The following is a 23,926-nucleotide window of genomic DNA, read 5'->3' as shown; positions in this document are numbered from 1 at the left end:
ATTACAACATTTAAATAAAAATGTAAAGTGTGTACAAATACTATAAAATTGTGCATATAAATATTAGGTAATCATGTTTAAAAAACAAAACAAAAAAACATTTAGCATTTATCTATTATAACTTTTATTTTGGCTTAGTCATCTGGCTGTTTCCTTATCAAGGTCCAGATATTCATTTATTCATTCATATGTGTAATTTGTCAAGTTTTTTTGCCAGGCGTTTTTAATTAGGCATGATGTCATTACGTTGCTGTCTTGATGCCAGCCAATCACTAATTTACTGATTGTGGTTTTGAGTATTAATGCATTTGGCCTCTTCAGGGAACACAAGAACGCACAGTACTCTTAGACAACTTAATCCAGATATTTGAATCCAGGTCTGCACAATCAGAAGCAACAAACAAACAATGAGAACTCAGGCAAATGGTCACAGAACAAGCGGAATATGACAATGAAACTAAACAAGACAAGGTTGTGGTAAGGCACTCCTTCACTGACCTTCACTGATATTCACACAGGTCTCCTTGTTGATGATTCCAAGATGGCGGTACTTATGATGTCCCTGAAGCAGCCGAGCTGGATCTACTGTACATGTTTATGGTTGGCAGCCCTAGCTGTGGTGAATGCACAGGTAAGTGCACTCCCTCAGACAAAATGTGGAGTGTAACCAGATGGATGAAACAAATTTGTATTTCTTTTTAGAAAATTATTTTATGAACCTTTCTTCCAAATATAGGAGGTGCAACAACCCAAACCTGGGGGGATTTTAAATGAAGGAAACACAAATAATCCAGGTAAGATTGAAATGTTACAAAATGTGATGGATGTGCTATCAACAATATCATTAAAATCATTAGAAGGACAAATTGTCTCAGGTTACATTTGTAACCCAGTTCAGAGGGGAGAGAGATGCTGCGTCATGCTATGGGAATGCCTGCTGCAGAACTGGTGTCCGAAGCATGTCTGAAGCAAAACCCACACCAATTGTAAGATCTGGGGACAGTGTGACATGTAGCAAATTAGCTCTTAGGGGAAATATTAATAATTATTCATAACTCATTATGATTAATTATGAATATTTGAATCATTTAAATAGATTAACTTTATGTAGCTACATTAATATTGAAATCAATCAATCAGTTCATTTGTGAACATTTAGTATTGATTATTACTTAATTCAAAGAAAATGATATTTTTCATGGCTACAGAAAAAATATTCTTCCTTTGTATTTATATAAGCGCTTAGAGCGCATAACCAGATCGATCATTTAAGGGACAATATGTTTGCAGGCAGGGAGTCAGAACCAAACATATATTGTGCACAAAATTTAATATCTATAAATCACGAACGAGACATGAAACACATACATACACAAAACATACATAGCAAAAGTTGAAGTAAAAGTGGTTAGAAGAACCGGGTCAGCACAGATGGATGAAGTCTGAAGAGTCTGAAACCTTGAGAGAAACCATCGGTGACTACAAGACCCTTTGTCTGAACAAAGGGGTTTACAGTTTTACTCACTACACAGCAATTTGTTTTGCGTACGATACTTGCATATGGCTTGAGCCGTATAAGACCGTCCAGGTGGAAATCGCAGGAGAAAGTTCGATGGTTAGGTCTGATGGGTTTTACCACGCATGATTCCTTCCGTGGTGAGTGAAGGAACGATGGTGAACTTGCAGAGTCCCTGTTGGTCGAAGAAGGTCCACATGAAGTGTTGGGGACTGCTGGCACAATAGCCGTGTGTGGGCCTCGGGTTTCTGGTCCCGCACAGCACATGGCTCTGTGTATGGAGGCCCTCCCTGCTTGGAGGGCCTGCATTGGTGGCCTGGCTCAAGGGCCAGCTACGATGAAGTGTTGGTTCAGCCAGAGAGAGAAGAGAGAGATGGAGGGCATCCGAACACTCCTCTTTTTAAGGTCTGGGAGTAGCCACACCCTCCTGGGGTAGACTTGACCAATGAGATTGTTGGGATTTCCAAGCGGGAAATTCCTCTGGAGATTTTATGGCTCTTTGTTTCAAGCTTGAATCAGTGGGTCTCTGCCCATCCATACTCTAATTAATGCAACAAACACACACTGCATTCTCTGAATAAGTGACATACATGGAAGTGTAAGTCGTGAAGTGAGCATTAATTTGATAGGAGACATGACATATATGAGGTTACCTGAACTAGTAAGTTGTTAAGACAAAGACAAAAAGATGCAAAATACCATACAGAAGAAACATTTTACAAGACAGTTATGTGTTTACATACAGTGTCCTGGGGTGCATGTTCATTTATCGATGGTTTGTCTATAATTTGAGGCAAAAGCTTGTGTTTTACAAGCTTTGTGTCTTTAACTCTGGACTTTTTATGTGGCCAAATTCTTTTGGGCCGTAAAACGTCTTATCAGATGGTCTCCAGGGTAACGGAGGATCTTTCTCTGTTGTGTTGGGGGAAGGTCTGTTACTAAGCACAAAGCATTCAAAACATATTTGTTAAATGTAACTGGCGATTGTGTGTTTGATTCGCCTGAGTCGCTACAGACAAGTCAGCAAGACAATAAATGAGCATGTATGTCACAGAATACCCAGATTCTAATTGTCTGAAGGAAGACCTTCTCTAACTACAGCAATTCATGCGGTGAAGGAAAGAAGACGAAGTAAAATCAGATGGCCAGTCATTCAATTTTCTTGGTCTGGGAGCTCTGGAACTTAAAAATCTGTCATCCTCAGTTGAGAGATCAGAATCTATGAGCTGATACATTTCACAGCCGTCTCAAACAGCTTCACATCTGCATAACTACACCATCACACCTATTCACACCTGATGCGTTTGTACGGAGTCACAGCAGCGGCTCCAAAGCATAGTGAGCATTTAATTACAAAGACAACTTTTTTGATTTTAAGAAGTAGGTAATTTATAAACTCGATAGTCTTGAAAGTTTGTTAACGTGGGGTGTGTACAACATTTGCATATCAATGGTAAACAACACACACAGACAAGAAAAGGCCTGGTGTTACGTGACCGTGACCATGTTCCCTGATAAAACAGAATGAGATGCTGCAGGAAGTGCATATGGGATTGTCTTTATCGTGACTAGCTGTGAATAGTGTGTTTAACACATCAATGAAATTTCCCTGGAGGCTATAAATAGATCAGCCCCAGCTGCAAGCCTTCAGGTCTTTAGTTTTAAAGAGCAGTCCTGGGATCTCATCAGCATGGCACTGCAGTGCAGAATCTCGTTTCGCTTTATCAGGGAATAGAATTACAGTCAAGTAACCCGAGAGTTCCCTTCCAAAAGCTACACTCAATGCTGCACAAAGTGCATATGCATACGGTTGTTTATGTGTGCACAAGAATGCAAGAAAGCCTCAGACATTAGCTTGTGATGTCGTCTCAAGAACATGAGAGCCCGGAATGGAATAAGCATCCAAGCTATAAAATATTGTGAATGTGTGCGGAGCGGACCAACCTGCTGCATCACAAACACTTTGTAAGGGAGCACCATTTGTTAATGCAGAAGAAAAGGCGACTCTCCTGGTCAAGTGAGCCCTTAAGCCCATAGGCAAAGCTTGACCACACACCACATAGGCAAGAGCAATAGCATCCCTGACCCAATTTCATTATAGTCTGTTTGGTGGCGGCAGATCAATCATTCAATCATCAATCAACTTTATTTATATAGCGCTTTTACAGTCATGATTGTTTCAAAGCAGCTTCACATTGTTAAACAGGACAAAATTTGATTTGGCTAGTTTAATTTGGATAGTTTATAGAATTAAATATGACCAAATTAATACATTTTGACCACACACGTTATTTTAGTTACTCACTTTCTGACATGAGTGACAGTCCCTCCGAATATAAATAAACTAATGTCTTGAAGTATATGTTGTAACTCCAGCTGTTCACTGAACTGAGTCATGTTTTGCTGAGAGATCTGATGAACTCAAGAGCCGCTGATACTGAGCATGCGCGAGTAACTGAAGGAGTCGAGCAGCGGTCCTCATCGGATCAGCAGGACAGAATCAAAAACTATTTCTCTCGGACACGTTCAATACTGAGGACCGACGAGCCGATGAGCAGAGCCTCTTCATAAACACGATGCTCTTCTCAACTTTCCGGCTACCGCTGCGTCCCCACGGGACTTCAGCGCGAGACACAGCTAGCCGGCTAAAACAGGTGAATTTAAACAATGGCTAAGTGGCTAAACTCATCTCGTTGTCGTGTGAGGGACCTGTTCATGTTGGACAGACATTTTAATTGCATTGTGTGTCTGTTAAGAGGCTCAAAGACACCCGTTAAGTTTATGCCCACAAAGCTGCCGTCTTAGCTGAGGGGGGCTCTGGGCATTAACTGTAATAACTCCATGTTGCAAGCACCAATCCGGTTCGTTTTTATTTTTATTTTTCTATAGAATGTACACACAAAGATATAACGATCAAGATAAACTTAAAAATTCACCGGAGTTGTCCTTTAAGTAATGACATTTTCTTTCCCTAAACACATTCCTTCTGATAATAATAAAACTTTTTCTTCATAGCTCATGCCGCTCTCCAGGGGCGCTAATCAAAGTGTTTCCACCATCCTCTAGTATGCTCTCTAGCTTGACACACTCTCACAGTTCAGAACTCTTAGAAATAACATGCATGGACAATACAAAATTTTTTAAGTAAATCACAATGTAAACTCTCTTTACAAGAATCAAAAACAGATGAAAATAATAAATACCTAATGTGTTAACAAGTTTACCATTCTTCTGACGACACGCGAGCACCGCATTGCGAAGAGAGAGCAGCAGGAAGTGTTAGCGTCACAGAAAACATCAGAAGAAGAAAACTATCTGTTTTTCAAAATAAAAGCAGAGCGGACAAGGAGACACTGAAGAACTACAATGTCTTATATTAACATAATATAATACTGTGTAGGAAAATATTTATAAGATTTATCAGACATTTACACACACACACACACACACACACACACACACACACACACACACACACACACACACACACACACACACACACACACACATATAGTGTAATTGCATCTAACATCTGTGCACAAACTTGAGAAGTTGTTTCCCATTAGATGGCAGCAATCCTCCACTAAACTATGCACGTTCATGTTTTCACCATGAATTAAACTGAGAAATTTTTATATTTAATGTGCATTTTATTTCATGTTTTAATCTATTTTAGATAAACTTGTATATAAATATCATTACTAATTTCAAAAAATACATTTTAAAAATGCCCTATATCCCCTTAAAATTGCACAACTGAGTACTAAATCGGTTCTCCTCTTACTTGAGTGACAGATCATTTTGTGTGTTTGCTAACAACATTCTCTCAGAAATTACCCCTCTGTCATGTGGAGTTCCTCAGGGCTCGATTTTAGGTCTCTGAAATCATTCATAATTTTAATAATGTGACTTATCACTTTGTTGCTGACGACATTCAGTTGCAGGGCTGGACTGGGGCTAAAATTCGGCCCTGGCAAACCCAGCCCATCTGGCCCATGGGTTTCCCGTGAAGGTTTTTGCTGGGGTTAGTGCCTTAAATTAGAGTAAATAAATAAAACTAGGACATGGACAAATAGTGATGGATTTTATCAAATTTACTGCAAATGCAGATAACAAACTTAATATTGCACTTTTTTTTCACAAGGGTTGGGTTCCGAAACCCGGTTCTATTATCGCACCGGTACCTACTACTATGGCCGTTCATGTCGAGTGCGACGAACTGCTTCCCGTTTAGAGCTTCTCTCTTCCAGAAATGACGTATAGGACTCCTGAGAGTCCCTACGGCCATTGTTAATTGCTGCACGCCAGTTGGTTCTGTCAATTGCAAGTGCCTCCCAGTTGTCCAGATTGATGGAGAAGGCCTGAAGATCCCTCTTAATGACGTCTTTGAAACGTAGATGGGGGCGACCACGTTTGCGGGGGGCATTTGCCAGCTCGCCATACAGCAAGATTTTTGGGAGGCGGGTGTCCTTCATTCGATAAATATGTCCAGTCCAACGGAGGTGGCGTTCACGAAGGATGGTGTACAGGTCACTGGAGCCAGTTCTCTCAAGTATGACAGAGTTTGGCACTTGGTCTTTCCAGCATATACCCAGTATGGAGCGGAGGCAGCGAAAATGGAAGGCGTTGAGGCGATGTTCGTGCCTTCTGTAAGTTGTCCATGTCTCCCTTGCATATAGCAAGGTGCTAAGTACACATGCATGATATACACAGACTTTGAGGAGCAATGAGAGGATCTTGTTGTGCCAGACACGCTTGCTCAATTTTCCAAACACCAATGATGCCCTCCCAATGCGCATGTCAAGCTCTGCGTCAAGGTTATTGTTGTTTGATACTGTGGAACCCAGGTAGGTGAATTTGTCTACCACAAATAGAGGTGTGTTGTTAACGTATACTGTAGGGTTCAGGGTTGCAGGTTGGGCAAGGATAACTGTTTTTTTAAGACTGATCTGCAAACCAAACTCTAGACATGCAGCAGAAAAAGATGAGCAGAGTAGTTGTAGATCTGCCTCTGAGTGGGCAACAAAGGCAGCATCACGAGCATAAAGCAGCTCACGTACCAGAACATGGTGTACTTTAGTCTTCGCCCGCAGTCTGGCCAGATTGAACAGTTTTCCTGAGCTGCGGGTGTGTAGCAGGATACCGGAGTCATCAGGAAAGGCACGACGTAGTAGGGCAGAGAAGAAAATTCCAAAAAGGGTAGGAGCAAGAACACATCCCTGCTTTACTCCACACCTTATCTGGAACTCTTCAGAGCAAGTGCCCTCAGACTGTACAGCTGCCTTCATGCCCTCATGAAACTCTGTGATCACCTTCAGTAACTTTGGAGGGCAGCCAAGTCTTTGTAGGATGAGGTAAAGTCCAGATCGACTAACGTAGTCAAAAGCCTTGGGCAAGTCTACAAACGCCAAGAACAGAGGTTTATGCTGTTCAATACACTTTTCCTGTAGTTGACGAACACAGAACACCATGTCTGCTATGGAGCGGCCAGCACGGAACCCACACTGGCTTTCAGGGAGGATACGATCAGCAAGGATTTGTAGACGTGGTAGAATAGTGCGAGCAAATATCTTGCCAGAAAGACTGAGCAGAGATATTCCTCTGAAATTGTTACAATCTGCACGGTCCTCCTTGTTCTTGTAGATGGTGATGATGTTGGCATCTCTAAGGACATCTGGGAGATATCCACTCTTCCAGCACATCACAACCAGATGATGTAGAACAGAGGCAAGAACATCACCACCTGCCTTATAAGCCTCAGGGGGAGGCCGTCAGCACCGGGAGACTTGTTATTTTTCAATGCTTTAATTGCAGTTTTGACTTCCTCAATGGTAATATCTGCATCCAGATCAGACATAGTAGGGAGCTCAGGAACAGCAGCAGTTATTACCAGTGTGTTGGCTGTGACAGGCTGAGCATAGAGAAGGCTATAGTGCTCTGCACATCTCGCCAATTGAGATTCCAAATCAGTCAGAAGTTCACCTGATAAGGAATAGAGTGGAGAGGATTTTTTAGGGACTGGGCCCAAGGCTTCTTTCAGGCCCTCAAAGACTCCTCGAATGTTTCCAGTGGATGCACTTGACTCAATACGGTCACACAGTGTGGTCCAGTAAGCCTGAATGGCTGTGCGAGTGACCCGCTGGACATTGCGGCATGCCTGCTTCAAAGCTGCCGTACTTGAGCGAGTGTTATGCTGCAGGTAGGACAGTCTGACTGAGCGCTTAGAGTCAATTTCAGGTAGGAGCAGGCTGGCATGGGTTTTGAACCAATCAGGCTGGGATCTGGATAGCTTTCCAAAGATGGAAAATGCAGCCTTTGTGGTAGTAGAGTGGAAGTGCTGCCAGGCAGCCGTAATGTCTGCATGAGGAGGTGAGGAGTCAAAGCTGGAAGCAAGTAGTGCCTGGAACGCATGCTGCGATGCAGGAACATGGGTTGCAGAAACATCCAGACGAGGAGTAGGCTTAGGTCTGGCGTAATGAAACTTGTTTGGGACCATCCTTAGTTTGCAACGTAGGAGGGCGTGATCAGTGTCACAATCTGCTGAGTGTAGTGATCGGCAGTGTGTTACTTCCTTCAAGTGTTCACGCTTCACCAATACATGGTCAAGTTGGTGCCAGCGCTTAGAACGTGGATGACGCCAGGTGACCTTGGAGGAGCTTGAGCCCTGAAAGAATGAGGAGGGGTCACAGAGTTTGTGGGTGCTACAAAATTCCAGTAAGCGCTGACCGTTGTCATTCATGTTGCCATATCCATGGCTTCCCAGAATGTCAGGCCATGCACTAGAGTTGGCACCCACTCGGGCATTAAAGTCACCAAGGATCATCAAACGCTCAGTTCACTTCTGAACAATAGCGCTAAATTGATTGTAGAAAGATTCCTTGACATCTAGATCAGAAGTCAGTGTAGGGGCATAAGTGGCTATGATTGTAACTGGGCCACAGTTTGTGTGCAGGCTGAGTAAGGAGAGACGTGAGGAGATGGGCACAGGTTTTTCCACTGAGGACAGTAGCTTGTTTTGGATTGCAAAGCCAACACCGTGCATTGGTCTGTCACCGTCTGGGTATCCATTCCAGAATAAAGTATATTTTTTTTCCCGAACAGAACCAACACCAGTTAGCCAGGTTTCACTCAGGGCAGCGATGGAGATGTTAAGTCGGAGTAATTCTGCATCAATCAGGGCTGATTTACGAGGTGAGACGCAGTCTATGTCAGAACTAACACCAAGAGAGTGTACATTCCAGCATGCGATGGAGGTATATGCGACAGTTGCAGGATGACGACCAGGTTGCGCCTGCCGTACACGCGAACCTTGCCAAGCAACGACAGCACTCTTAAGGACAGAGTGCTCCCGAGTTGCCAGTCGTGGAAGCTGAAAGTTTGCCGTCATAAAAGGAGAGATGAGATGCTCATAGTAGAGAGCGCCCGGGCAAAAATTTAAGTGAAAGCATGCATACCCAGGTCAAACTTCCACCTCTGGACTCAGCACTACAAATTCCAACGGAACACAGATGTGTGACGGTTGGTGTAGTTATGAGTTGCCCCGTAGTGACCAACTGACTAGGTCTATTGCCCCGTGACCATTGGCGAGGTGCTCTTCTGCTCACCGGGCGACTGAGACAGACCGACTCAGGTGCTATGAAAGCAGATGCGCTCTGATACTCAGCATACCAGCCCCTGCTGCCGGGCTAGTAGAGTGGGGTGGACTGGGTTTCGTCTGGTCTCTCGCCTTTGACCTGTCTGGCTTGCTTAAAGCTACCAGGGGTACAAATCCCCCGCCAGCTTAGCTCTCAGGGTCATTGTGACTCACAAGCTGTTCCGCCACGGCAAGGCACCAGTCCATGGAACAGAGGAACCCAGTTACCTCTACAATACCTATACAACCGGTATATACCGGACCGAATCAGAACGCAGATTTTGGTTCCTTATTTTGGTGCCATCAAACGTGCTTTTGTGCTTTGGCTGGCGCTGAGCCAGAGACACACACACACTCATTGCTCGTAACATATAACAACGATTCAGTGTTTTCAACCACATCATGTTTATTTTAGGTTTCAGCAGCAAAAAACATGCTGATGTCTATGAAAGTGGCAATAACTCCTTTCTGGCATTTATAATCTGACTGTTTTATTCATATCAGGCACACGTTATATAAGTTACTATATAGTTTACTCTATTCTTCTCCGAGTTCACCGGTCACTTACTTTCAAGTGTTTCAGGAGGTGAGGATGAATTTACGTGATGTAAATCCGACAGATCCGATTCTCGGAGGCGCAAACTGACATAGCAGCACCCATCGCGCATTATAGATCAACTAACATGAATTATGACATTATGACAAAAATATCAGATAGCTCATGACTTTCAACATTCAAATTTTTTGAAGAAAAAAATGAGAAAAAATAAAACCTACATAAACCACTAAAGCTGAGCTGTCATACAGCGCTATTGCGGCTGCTGTGTGTCATGTGAAGCATGACGAGTTGCCATGGAACAATAAGGCAATGCGTTCTAAAATATTTAGCCAGAGAATATGGTCATGTAATAAAGTTCATAGAAATGGGAAGGAAGGAGGCGGGAACCGGGGAACATTCAACAACTTTTATCAAATAAACAAAACAAAAGTAAACCGCGGGCAGCCCCTAACAGACGACTGCCCGCACACACATAACAAACCATAAACAAAACTCAACGTAAAATCCAGGCCTGGTCCTCTCTTGTCCTTGACTGGTGTCACTCGTCCTTAAATGCCTCCGAGCTTCCTCATGAGAGGACTCGAGACCGGTGTGGCTCGCAGATGACGCTCTTTCGCAATCACATTCCCGCCCCCTGGCGGTCGGTGGTGGCTCCTCTGCCTGAGGGAGCCAGCAGCAAGCTCCGCGTTCCCTGCTCCTCCCCATTACGGCGGACGGCAGCAGGCTCCGGCCCACGGCGAATGCCGGCAACGGCTCCGGTCCCTCCAAGACGGCCGTCACCCCACCTCGACCCAGGGGCACGGCAGCGAGCTCTCCGTCCCACCGGTCTTCACTCGCTCCAGCACCACCGCCTCGGGCAGTCACTCGCGGTCTTTCATCATCCGCGCTGCCCAAACTCCTCAGCACCGCGATCCCCCTCAGCAGCGAGGGCTCTCCGACAGCGCGCCCCTCCTTCCTCCCGGGCTTTGGCACCAATATAATAAAGTTCGTAGAAATGGGAAGGAAGGAGGCGGGAACCGGCGAACATTCAACAACTTTTATTAAATAAATAAAAATAAAGAAAACCGCGGACAGCCCCTCACGGACGACTGCCCGCACACACATAACAAAACTCAACATAAAGTCCAGGCCTGGTCCTCTCTTGTCCTTGACTGGTGTCGCTCATCCTTAAATGCCTCTGAGTTCCCTCATGAGAGGACTCAAGACCGGTGTGGCTCGCAGGTGACGCTCTTTCGCAATCGTGTCCCCGGTCTCACTCGCTCCTCCCATGTCTCTCGCTTGTTCACCTCCCCACAGGTCATATTAATGCAAAATAATGCTGTACTAAAAAAAAAAAGATATCAAAACTGAAGCTGGTTTGTAGCAGACCAAGAATACAGTCTACTTTGCTGTTATTGGTGCTGTAATATCATTACTATTAATGCTGTGTTTTTGTTTTTAAAATGTGTTTTTTTTAATCTATTTATATATTTAAGTATAAACATTTAATAAATTGTTCAATTTAAAGATTTTTTTTTAAAATCTATAAAAAGCCTTTAATGTCATCCGCATTCGTTGTGTGGCTCTTTTAAAAAAAAAAAAAAGGATCGATTCAGGAACCGTTTTAAAAGTACCGGTTTGGCACCGGAATCGTAAAAAACCCAAATGATACCCAACCCTATTTGTCACACAGAAATGTCCTTGATAGTAAAGCACTGATGACTCTGAGTTAGGATACATCAAAGTAAATTTACTGCTTTTAAATGCTGTTATCATAATTTACTCACTCTCATGTCATTCCAAGCCTGTATGACTTTCTCCCTCCCTTAAAACACAAAAGAAAATAGTTTAAAGAATGTTGGCAACCAAGCCATTTTGTTTAGAATAGATGTTATGGTTTCTGAACTATAACCCCAAATCAGAAAAAGTTGGGACAGTTTGGAAAACGCAAATAAAAAAAGAAAGTAGTGATTTCTAAATTTACTTTGACTTGTATTTCATTGCAGACAATATGAACACAAAATATTTCATGTTTTGTCTGGTCAACTTCATGTAATTTGTGAATTTGCATCATTTCCTGTCATTCAGACCTGCAACACATTTCAAAAAAAGTTGGGACAGTAAAGCATTTACCACTTTGTAATGTTGCCATTCCTTTTCACAACACTTAAAAGACGTTTAGGGACTGAAGACACCAAGTGATGAAGTGTTTCAGGTGTAATTTTGTCCCATTCTTCCTGCAAACAAGTCTTAAGGTGGGCAACAGTACGGGGTCTTCGTCGTCGCATTTAAAAAATCTTGCACCGGCCCCAAAATTTGTCAGCCCACCGCGAAAATGCCCGGTATGACAGGTTACCAGTCCAGCCCTGTTCAGTTGTACTGCTCATTCAAAGAGTCAGAGTTAGGTAAGTTAACTGAATTGCTGGAATGCATGTTGTAAAGGGGTTCTTAGATGGGAAGGAAGGAGGCAGAAACCGGCGAACATTCAAAAAACTTTAATTCAAAATAAATAAACCAAACGAAAGTAACGACAGACGACTGCCCGCACACACATAATAAAACGCAGGCAGCTCCTCACGGACTAGGGCTGAACGATATGAACAAAATGCCAGATATCTCGATATCAATACAATACGATATGACTACGTGTTCGGTGAAAACCAAGCAACTTAGAAAAATAAAAAGATCTAAGCCTACATTTCAAAAATTTGTGTCAGAAAATGTATTGTTTTTAATCCTTTCGCACATACGATCACACAGGAGTAATCAGTCTTGGCTGGTCCCTGGAGTGAATGATCAAGTGCATCACATGATCAACTGCTAAATCCAAATGCTGACTTTAGTCAGAGACAGACGCGCTCAGAGCTGTCATATATCACACCATTTCAGTGTTTTCAACCACATACTGTTTATTTTAGGTTTCAAACAAATAAATTCACATACGTACTAAAAATCCTTTCCATTATAATTCGACGCGTTTTATTCATATCAGATACACATTGTGTAAGTAACTTCAATGTTTACTCTATTCTATTCCCAGTTCACCAGCCACTTACTTTTAAGTATTTCGGGAGAAATTGATGAATTCACGTTTTGATAACATAGAGGTTGTAAATCCAACAGATCTGATTCTCTGAACTGCTTCTGCGGCACAAACTAACCCGGCGGTGCCCATCGCGCATACAACTCAACTAACGCCAGTGTTATGAAAGTGTTTAAACAACAATATACTTCCACTTGCATGTATTTGACAATCGGAATATCAGATATTTCATGCCATAGCTAACACATTTGTGAATATTCTGAATAAAAAAGGAAAAACTACATAAAGCAGATAATCATTCATTTAGCGCTGTTGCTGCTGTGGTGTGTCACGTGACCATGCTGCCCCCCCCCCCCTCACAATATAGTTCCCACGTCCCTGTAGTGTGTGCGCGCTGGCTTTAGCAGTGCATTCAAGGGCACTCGTAAAACTGATATTTGTTGTGACTGCCAGAGTTGTATGCAGGGCGAGCGCGGAGAGGGGAAATCTATATCGTCGATATCTAGGGCTGGGTATCGTTAAGGTTTTAACGGTATTACTACTCTTACCGATACTGGTTATCGGTCCGGTACTTTAACGGTATTCTTATCGGTACTTTTTGAGATTTACTATATATATATATATATCCCATACACACACACACAGATGCACTACATTTTCTCCCGACTATCCATAATAACAGCGTCCATTTTAGACACAAACTGTGTTTAAGAGACTCTCCAAGCCGGTCATTTTGACATAGATGTTTGTGTACATTTGATCGTTTAGACGCGAGTGTGAAACCGAAAGTGTAATTTGCTCGTCTCGTTGCGGATGTTTTAGAGCGCGCCCTGACTTGGGAACAATCTCTTTCGGACATTTTTGTGCTTTTAATCGCTCTTTTTATTATTAAACGCGTCCCACAATTTACCAGCAGTAGCTAGACTATATTTTACAAAAATCACCGATCGTGCTTATTCTGTCATTACATTTGAGTTATAGGGAGAAATGACAGCGTAGGCTACTGCTGCAAAGGGAATTAAGTTGCGCTAGACATAAATATTAAAATTATATTCTTTGCCAAAATCTAAAGCCAAAATCTTTGCCAAAGAAGCCAAAATCTAAAATAAAATCACATTATCACAATCTAGTGTAAAGTATGGCTATGTTTGAATGTTTAGTTCTGTCCTCCGTCATCACTCATTAGGGCTGTCGTTTTGCTCTCTCTCTCTCTCTCTCTCTCTCTCTCTCTCTCTCTCTCTCTCTCTCTCTCTCTCTCTCGTCACGTGTATTTTCAAAAGTACCGAAAGCAGAACCGATAACGGCCGAGCTTATCGATACAACGGTCTTTCAAAATTCAGCCCCAGGGCCCGTTTAATACCGGGTTTCGGTACCCATCCCTATCGATATCGTTGCTTTTTTTAATAGTAATATCTTGAAAGTTCATATCTCGATATAGATACGATAACGATATATCACTCAGCCCTATCACGGACGACTGCCCGCACACAGACACACCAAAACATAACATAAAATCCAGGCCTGGTCCTCTCTCGTCTTCCGCTGCATTTGCTCCTCCTTTTATGCTCCCGTCACTCGGAAGCGAGACTGGTGTGTCGCGAAGCTGGCACTCATTAGCACTCGTCAACGGCCGGCTCTCACGGTCCCTCGCCCCGCTGCTTGCCACACATGACTTGCATTAAGATCTGGTTAAATAATAATTGCTTACAACTTAACCCAAAAAAAGACTGAAACCTTACTCATTGCTCCAGACCAAAAACAATCTCTAATTAAACAGCATCTCAGTTCCTTGGACTTGGACCGTTCAGTTGAGGCTAAGAAACCTTATTGTTCAGCTCGAGCAATCAATGTCTCTGGATAGTCATTCAGGCAGTTGGTCAGAAACTGTTTTTATCATTTGAGAAATATTTCTAAACTGAGGACTTTAGCCCCGTTTCCACCAAAATTACCCGGAACAATTTGTACCAGGAACTTTTTTACAGGAACTTTTCTCCCCCCAGACCTGCAGCTGTCTGCGTTTCGACCGCGATAAAGTTCCGAGAAGATTAGGCAAATTAGTCCGGTGATGTAGGACTGCGCGCGACTGCTCCTCCAAATCAGTGAAGGACATGTAATCATTTTTAAGTGTACCGATTGAAAGGACTGTTTACATGAGACGTTATCTAAACCGATCTGGTGTTTACATGTGATGACTTTCAATCGAAATCATTTTGTCACATGCAGTTTGTCTGCCGCATCAAAAATGTCGCCGCTGTTTTCTCCAGCAGCTGAATGTGTTAACTGTAGCCAGAGCACAACTCTTAACGGCCACCAGGACTAATACAGTATTATTTATAGCTATTTGTTGTAAAGTGTAATAATCATCCCAGAGAAAAAAATCTTCTGTCAGGCGCAGTTAAAGTAAAAACTGCCTGGAGCAATATACGCTGTGTCATTACTCCAACATTATCTTCATAACTCACGAAATAAAAAGTTTACCCCTCAGAAAAATTTACTTTCCTCTCTTGTCAACATGAGGGCGGCGCGCGCCGTCACGTCATGTAAGGACACACTTAAAAGTAATCGGTCAGGTCGTTTACATGGTGAAAAAAAATTAATAACGAGTATGGAAGAGAGTCAAGCTGTGCTGCTTTTGCTGGTTATGTATAGGTTTACGAGGTAATTAACAACGACAGAAAAGAGCACTAATATGCAGATTCAGCAGCATGCAGCATATTCAGAAAGCTTGTAAAGCTAGATTTAAAATGACAATATATTATTATCAGCTATTACGGACATTGAACGTGAGATGGCTGAGACGAACGCGCGCCATCAGACAGAGAGCAAGACTGATATTTATTGAACGCAGAACGAACCTCGCAAAAGACTTTTAAAAATGCCTGTTGAACTTAAAAATGCTGCGTGAGCTCAACCAATCAGCATGTTCAGCGCCCAAGTCCCGCCCTCGAAAGTTCCTGAACTTTGAAAAAGTACTACCTCGCGAGCAGGGCCGTTTGGAGGGGGAAATATTTACCCGGAACTTCATTTATACCCTGGTTCCTGCGGTCTAAACACACGAAGTACCACCCAAAGTTCCTAGTTCCTGGGTAAAGTTCCTGTGGTGGAAACGGGGCTTTTGTTGCCCAAAGCTACCATGGAGTTGATTATTCATGCTTTCATTTCTTTGAGTTTAGATTACTTCAATTATCTTTTTACTTGCTTTAACAAATCTTCTCTGAGTCATATTCAAATGGTGCAAAATGCTGCAGCCAGGCTTTTAACAGGAACCAATAGAAGGGCACACATCACTCCAATTTTATTTAAAACCTGAAATTTCAACGTTCCTTTAAACATGTCTAATGTGTGTGTGACCAGTATTCACTTAATTAGGGATCATTTTCTGAAGACTATCTGAATGAACGTCATTGAGAGAGAGAGGCTGCATCATGTTTGTTTTGTTTATTTTGCAAAAAGCAAATTTTGTTTTTATTGTGACTGTTCACAAATAAAATATTTAATAATGTATAAACTTGCCTGAATGATAAAAAATATTAGAGTTATTTGAGTCTCTTTGGCACTGATAAAAAAGTGCGTTGATTGGACAGCATGACGGCTGACTTGAGAGAGGTTAATGTAATATTCAAATTTTCTGAGATTTTGAATTTGGGGTTTTCATAAGATATAAGCAATAAACATCAAAATGATAGCAAATAAAGGTTTGAAATATCTTACTTTGCATGCAATGAGTCTATATAATATATTAGTTTCACCTTTTAAGTTGAATTACTGAAATAAATGAACTTTTACACAACATTCTAATTTATTGAGTTACACCAGTATATTATAAAAATTCTAAGAATAAATTACAATTTATTTGTTATTTACTGCAGCCTTGGCATCAAAGCCCATTGAAGTGGCAGCTCTAGGAAGACCTCTGTATCCTGGTATGCTGTATGACTGCCGCTCGGATACCTTCATTCCAGGTGATTTACCAACCTAAAATAAATAATACCAATGAAGGTTAATTTGCCCGCTTCAGCAAATGTTGCATCACTAGCACTTGTGTAACAACACACACTTGCATAAATCTTCAACAGTGCATTGCGTCCTCATACGGGACTGTTAAAATCATTTCTCATTTCAGGTGTTACTCTGTGGGATAGGAATTCACTGAGAGAAGATTTGGACACCCATTCACAGCACAAGACAGATTTTGACTTCAGTAGCTCCGACTCTCTCTCTAGTAAGGCCAGTCTCCTCGATGTAAGTGCTTCCCTGAAGGCCAGCTTCTTAAGTGGGCTGGTGGAGGTGGAAGGATCTGCCAAGTTTCTGCGTGACACCAAATCCTCAAACCAACAGTCCAGAGTAACAATGTATTACAGTGAAACCACCAGATTCGATCAGCTCACAATGACTCATCTGGGCAAGATCACCTACCCTCAGGTGTTTGACCAGAAAACTGCAACTCATGTGGTGACGGGTGTACTCTATGGAGCTAAGGCCTTCATGGTGTTTGATCGGAGATTTTCAGAAGAGGAAAATAAGCAGGAGATTGAGGGAAAACTGAGTGTCATGGTCAAGAGCATCCCTGGGTTTTCTATTGAGGGACAAGGAGCTTTAGAAATGACAGATAGTGATAAGAAAATGGCTGAGAGCATTGCTTGCACATTTCATGGTGACTTCCGTCTTGGTCAGAACCCCACCACTTTCACAGAGGCCATAGATGCGTTCAAGAAGCTCCCCACTATCCTGAAGCAGAATCCAGAGAACGCAGTTCCAATCAAAGTCTGGCTCTATCCTCTTTCTCTACTGAATGAAAAAGCTGCTAAGCTGGAGAGAGAAATCACAGCACGTCTGGTTTCCAACATTGAAGATTTAATGGAGGAGCTGGGAGGAGTAGAGAGGACATACAACGACCTGTCCAGAAAAACAGTGGTGAATGTTTTCGGTGACATCAAAGAGAGGCTGCAGTCATTTCAGAACTCATTCAGTATTTACAAGTCAATGCTCCTTAAAGAAGTGGCCAGGGTCTTGCCTGCTATACGAGGAGGAGAGATGGGGGAGAATTCACTGGAAGACATTCAGAAGATCCACTACAGCTCCCCTTTTAAAGCTGACATGCTTAACCAATGGTCAGTTGGTGTAAAGTCTGAAATTGACCTCTTGAGTACTCACATCAATATGCTGGATGGAGTCACAACGGAGGACTCAGATCGTCTCAACAACATCTTCTTAAATCTTAATGTTGATGTTGTGGTGTGCTTGACCTTCACATCTCTGAAGTATGAAGACCCGTATATTTCAGCCCTGAAGGAGTTTCTGAAATCTGACAAGTTTAAAGTGCTGGATGGGGAACAAAACATGGTTTCTGTGGCATCTGTCACAAAGTGGTTCAATGATCCTGCTGTCATCTCAAAGATGAGAGAGACCTTAAATCTTTTCAAAAGTTCTTCAGAGGCTAATAAAGATGAAAAGAGATACAGATTTATTATGTCTGCCATCTCCGATCCATCCAGTCCAGGCTCCTCCATCCGTCTGTATGAAAAAGGGAAGCTGACAGACACTCAGTTCCAGCCCGTGTCGAAGCCTCCGCCACCAGAAGTGAAGGATGTCCAGAAGCGCAGTGTGTCCCTGAAACTGCAGAAGTCCCCAACTGGAGAAACTGTGCAGTACAGAGTGGAGTACCGGCAGGTGAAAGAGGAACAGTGGCATGCCATAAACACACCTGATGAAGACTTTACTCTGAGTTTGGAGTTTGGGAGGCAGTACTTGATCCGCTACAGGATAGTGGGTAGAGTGGGAGTGAGTGAAGCCAGCAACATCATCACCCCCATGCCATCTTCGGGTAAGTGCCATTTTCAAATTTCTTTTCTTTTCTTTTTTCTTTTTCATCTATATCTTTAAAAAGAAAAGAATAGATTTGCTTCATTCACACAATCAGTGTTTGTATTGACAACCTTATTACTTAATAGGTGTGGCTATTGTGTCAGAGCAATACTTATACATAACTCATTATGATTATCCTTTATGATTTATTGTGAATATGAATATTTTAATCAGTTAAATAGATTAGCTTGATGTAGCTACATTAACATTACAATCAATCAGTCATTTCATCCAATGAATGGTCAGCATTGAATTAATTCTAAGAAAACGTCTTGGTTACATATGTAACCCTCGTTCCCTGAAGGAGGGAACGGAGACATACGTCAGAACTGAACCGACGAATTGGGATCTGACTTTAGAGACCAATCCTACTTCGAGTGTTTAAAACGAGCCAATGAAATTTGGCATGCGCTCCACACATTTCACACTCCGCCCCGCAGCGCGGGTATAAAACAGGAAGTGGAATGGTAGATCAGCGCTTTTTCTGCTGAGGAGCCGACTAGTGACTCGGACTCCTAGCGGAAGCACAGCACCTGGCGACGGGACACACGTCTCCGTTCCCTCCTTCAGGGAACGAGGGTTACATACGTAACGAGACGTTCCCTTTCAGTCGGTCACGTTCGACGTACGTCAGAACTGAACCGACGAATTGGGATCTCTATTGAAAACGCCAGGATGCTGGCCCTTCCAGCGTCCTCCTTGAGCACACTGTACCGTCTAGTATGGTACGGTAGCCAGGGCTCCAAGTAGGGAGGTCAGTCACTGCTGTTTCTGCAAGACCCACTTAGAGTGACCATAGACCGCTGGGAGCGTGTCCCTGTCGTAAGAAGTTACGCTGCGGGGCCACTTCCTTCAGGGAAGAATACGCCCAGAGACAACAGAGCGGGCTCTGTCAAGGGAAAGCCGTCAGGGTAGCTGGTACTGTGGAAGAATACACATATGGGGTTACCGTGAGGGAACCGCTACATATGGAATCCAGCCAACAACCACGTTCCACAAGCATACGGGTGCAGGCCTAGTGTCAGATGGTCCGCAGCGTCTGACACCGCATGGGGTGACGGAGGAGCTCGACAGGGTTAGCCGGTTTCCCAGGGAACACAACTGGAGACAATAAGCGCACGTATCCGGCCCAGAGGGCGGGAGTGGCGTTGCAAGCCGACACTTAGAATGGGCACATAGCGCTCCTGGCCACCAGGGGCGAGGATGCGGGAAGATACCGGCTCTACACGGAGGCTATAAAATCTAGCGAACGTGTTAGGTGTCGCCCAGCCTGCAGCTCTACAAATGTCTGTCAGTGAGGCGCCTTGAGCCAGCACCCAGGAGGATGCTACACTCCTAGTGGCGTGAGCTCGCAACCCGAATGAGCAAGGCACGTCTTGGGACTGGTAAGCCAAGACTATAACATCCACTATCCAGTGGGCTAACCTCTGCTTGGAGACAGCCTTTCCCTTCTGCTGGCCTTCGTAAAAGACGAAGAGTTGCTCTGAGGTCCGAAAACTTTGGGTCTGGTCGATGTAAGCATGAAGAGCGCGGACCGGACACAGCAAAGCCAGGGCTGGTCTGCCTCCTCCGAAGGCAGTGCTTGCAGGTTCACTACCTGATCTCGAAAGGGAGTGGTAGGAACCTTGGGCACATATCCGGGCCGGGGTCTCAGGACAACGTGAGAGTTACCGGGCCCGAACTCTAGGCACGATTCGTTGACCGAAAGTGCATGCAGGTCCCCTACCCTCTTGATAGAGGCCAATGTGGTCAGGAGCACCGTCTTCATTGACAATATCTTAAGCTCACAAGACGCCAAAGGCTCAAAGGGAGGGCTCTGAAGTGCTCTCAGCACTAGAGCTAAATCCCAAGAGGGTATCGAGGTTGGGCGAGGAGGATTTAATCTCCTCGCACCTCTGAGGAACCTGACGATTAGGTCGTGCTTTCCCACGGACTTACCTTCTACTGCATCGTGGTATGCAGCTATTGCGGCGACATACACTTAGAGAGTGGAGGGAGACAGCCTTCGCTCCAACCCGTCTTGCAGGAAGGAAAGCACGACACTAATCGAACACCTTCGGGGGTCTTCCTGGCGGGAAGCGCACCACTCAACGAACAGGTTCCACTTCAGAGCATAGAGGCGCCTCGTAAAGGGGGCGCTAGCCGAAACGATGGTATCTACGACTGCTTGTGGTAGTCCATTTAGAACCTCCGCGTCCCGTCCAGGGACCAGTCATGAAGATTCCAGAGGTCTGGACGCGGGTGCCATAGAGTGCCCCGTCCCTGAGAAAGAAGGTCCTTCCTCAGGGGAATGGGCCAAGGAGGGGCTGTCGCGAGGAGAGATAGTCCTGGGAACCAGGTCCGGTTGGGCCAGTAGGGCGCAACTAACAAGACCTGCTCCTCGTCCTCCCTGACCTTGCACAGAGTCTGTGCAAGCAGGCTCACTGGGGGAAACGCATATTTGCGTAGGTCCAGGGGCCAGCTGTGTGCCAGTGCATCTGTGCCGAGGGTACCCCGGTCAGGGAATAGTACCACTGGCAATGGGTCGAGTCCGGAGAGGCAAACAGATCTAACTGTGCGGCTCCGAACTGGTCCCAAATCAGCTGGACCACCTGAGGGTGGAGTCGCCACTCTCCCGGAGGTGTCGGCTGACGCGAAAGCTCGTCGGCTGTCTGGTTCAGCGCACCAGGGACATGAATGGCCCGAAGCGACCTCAGCTGCTTCTGACTCCACAGGAGGAGGTGGCGGGCGAGTTGGAGCTGACAACGGGAGCGTAGACCACCCTGACGGTTGATGTACGCAACGGCCGTGGTGCTGTCCGTACAAAGCACTCAGGGAGATGACCACGGCTACACACAGTTCGATTGTGCAAGCCTGTGTGAGCTCTCAGTGTGTGTATGTACAACGCCCAGCGAACCAACAGCTCTTTTCGTTTGAATGGGAAACCGCCCACCAAACCAACAAGCTCTTTTAGTTTCACTTTCGTCGATCACTCGCTGATGCGCCGTATCACCCGCACTGGCAGTTTTCTCTCACGAGACTCGAAATTCAGACTCTCCGTAGAAACAGCAATACAACTATTCGGCTCCGAAGTAGAAAGCGCTGATCTACCATTCCACTTCCTGTTTTATACAATGTCTTATCAGTTGGTATTCAGGGTAACTGAGGATCTTTCTCTGTTGTGTTTGGGGTTAGGTCTAATATGAAGCACAAAGCATTTAAAACATATTTGTAAAATGTAACAGGGGATTATTTACATTTACATTTATGCATTTAGCAGACACTTTTATCCAAAGCGACTTACAACTCAGGAGTACAGGAAGCAATAATAATAATAATAATAATAATAATAATAATAATAATAATAATAATAATAATAACTTCATTTTATATAGCGCCTTTAAAAAGCAGCTTCTCAAAGCGCTGTACATAAGAACATAAAACCACAACAAAATATAACAATATATATATAACAATAAGTACAGAAATAAAAATACAACTTAAACAAAATAACATTACATAAAAGCTTCCCTAAAAAATAATGTTTTTAAACTGAATTTGAATATGAGCAACGATTTTGCATTTCGTATCTCTACAGGCAAGGAATTCCAGAGTTTAGGTGCAAGATTTGAAAAAGCCCTAACCCCCATAGATTTGAGGCGAGTTACAGTCAGGCGATCTGTCAAGAAGGGGCAAAGAAATGCAAAAAGTGCCCTAAATACTAAGATTTGTATACTACTCAAAGTACCAAAAACCAGACAAAGGGAAGAAGAAACGAAAAATAGAGGAGGAAGAGTTTAGAGGTTTTTTTTAAATGTATTATTATGTTTAAGTGTCTGCCTTACCTCAGTCTCTTCGCTTCCATGAACAATAAAGCAACATCATGTGAATCCATGAACACAAATCAATCATTACCTCAATGTAAAGTATCCTTAAACAAGGGATATAAACCAAACATAATATATTCAGTCCATCAAACAGTTAACATGAGCTGAAGTACCTAAATCAACTGACATTGGCTGATTTCCAAAGCAAATCTTACAGAAACAACTTCAAAATTCAAGTCACAATGGGCCTTTTTAACAGTGTCAAACCCTCAATAGTACTTGTGTCAAGATTCTGGGCTCTGGAAACATTTCTCTAAATATCTTCTGTGTTGGAGGATTTCTGCATGTGTTAGCAATGGATGCAGAAATAATTTTCCCTTGACAGGATAATCACACTTTTCATGTCTGTTGATTTCCACAGACGCTGATCCCGAGACCAGGAACGACTTCCTAGACTGTAAGTCAATAAGAACACAAGCAGAAAACTCATTAGTGTGATCATGTTCTTCCTGGAGAAGGGGAAAGAAAACATGACAGAAGAGTTTTAGAGTTGATCATATGAATGATGATTAAACTGAGCTGAGACTGCTGATTTACTGATTATGAAGAGTTCAGCTACATTAAAAGATCAGATTCATAATTTCTGATTCTGATGTGTTTTCTCTTCATCAGATTCAATTCGCCTCAATCTGGACCTGAACACAGTGCATAGAAACTTCCATCTGTCTGAAGACAACAGATATATTGCTTGCACTTCCCCAGTCCAGTCATATCCTGATCATCCTGACAGATTTGATTATTATGGTCAGGCGTTGTGTAGAGATAGTGTGAGTGGACGCTCTTACTGGGAGATTGAGTGGAATGGAAATTATGTGTTTATAGCAGTGTCGTATAAGAGCATCTGCAGGAAGGGAGGGAGTAATTTGTGTACGTTTGGGGGTAATGATCACTCCTGGAGTTTGTTTTGCAGTCTTGGCAAATACTCATTCATGCACAATAACATAATGACTGTTCTCCCTGTAAAACCCATCACTAGTACATATAATAAAGTAGGAGTGTATGTGAACCCCAGTGCAGGAACTCTGTCCTTCTACAGCATCTCTGGAGACTCAATGAACCTCATCCACTCAGTCCAGGCCACATTCACTCAGCCGCTCTATGCTGGGTTTAGGGTTGATCCTGGATCATCAGTGAAACTGCTGTGATGAGTCAAGACAGACTGATGAGAGATTCTACCCATAATGCTTTGAGCTCATGATCAATCAGTGACAGTGAGATGTAATAGAGTTTATTCATTACATTAATAGTACAGCTGAACTTCTGTCACTGAAACAATATGTGTGTGTGTGTGTGTGTGTAATAAATACTCATATAGACAATAAGAACAGTGTGTATCTGTGCTTTTCTCAATGTATCTGTTCATTCAGCTTTCAGCTTCAATCAGCAATTCAGTTTTAATAATAATAATAATAATAATAATAATAATAATAATAATAATAATAATAATAACTAGAAAGTTGTGAGT

At 43.3% G+C, this 23,926-nt stretch overlaps 1 protein-coding gene across 1 annotated transcript; it reads left to right on the top strand.

Moving 5' to 3' along the window:
• Positions 1-12,022: 12,022 nt before the first annotated feature.
• On the top strand, positions 12,023-23,606 carry LOC137046092 (neoverrucotoxin subunit alpha-like). The gene is made up of 5 exons (XM_067423146.1): positions 12,023-12,092; positions 16,591-16,692; positions 16,854-18,554; positions 22,823-22,858; positions 23,074-23,606. The coding sequence occupies exons 1-5, from the start codon at positions 12,023-12,025 to the stop codon at positions 23,604-23,606; spliced, it is 2,442 nt and encodes an 813-aa protein (XP_067279247.1).
• Positions 23,607-23,926: the final 320 nt, after the last annotated feature.

The sequence above is a fragment of the Pseudorasbora parva genome, chromosome 18 (assembly GCF_024679245.1).
Source record: "Pseudorasbora parva isolate DD20220531a chromosome 18, ASM2467924v1, whole genome shotgun sequence".
In the NCBI taxonomy this organism is placed as follows: domain Eukaryota; kingdom Metazoa; phylum Chordata; class Actinopteri; order Cypriniformes; family Gobionidae; genus Pseudorasbora; species Pseudorasbora parva.
Note: the sequence above shows the minus strand (reverse complement) of the source record. Positions and strands in the feature narration are given on the sequence as shown.

Coding starts and splice junctions, on each gene's coding strand:
- LOC137046092 (XM_067423146.1), top strand. CDS start 12,023: ATGCCCGGTATGACAGGTTACCAGTCCAGCCCTGTTCAGTTGTACTGC. Junction 16,693..16,853: donor CTCGGATACCTTCATTCCAG/GTGATTTACCAA, acceptor TTCTCATTTCAG/GTGTTACTCTGTGGGATAGG. Junction 22,859..23,073: donor CAGGAACGACTTCCTAGACT/GTAAGTCAATAA, acceptor TCTCTTCATCAG/ATTCAATTCGCCTCAATCTG.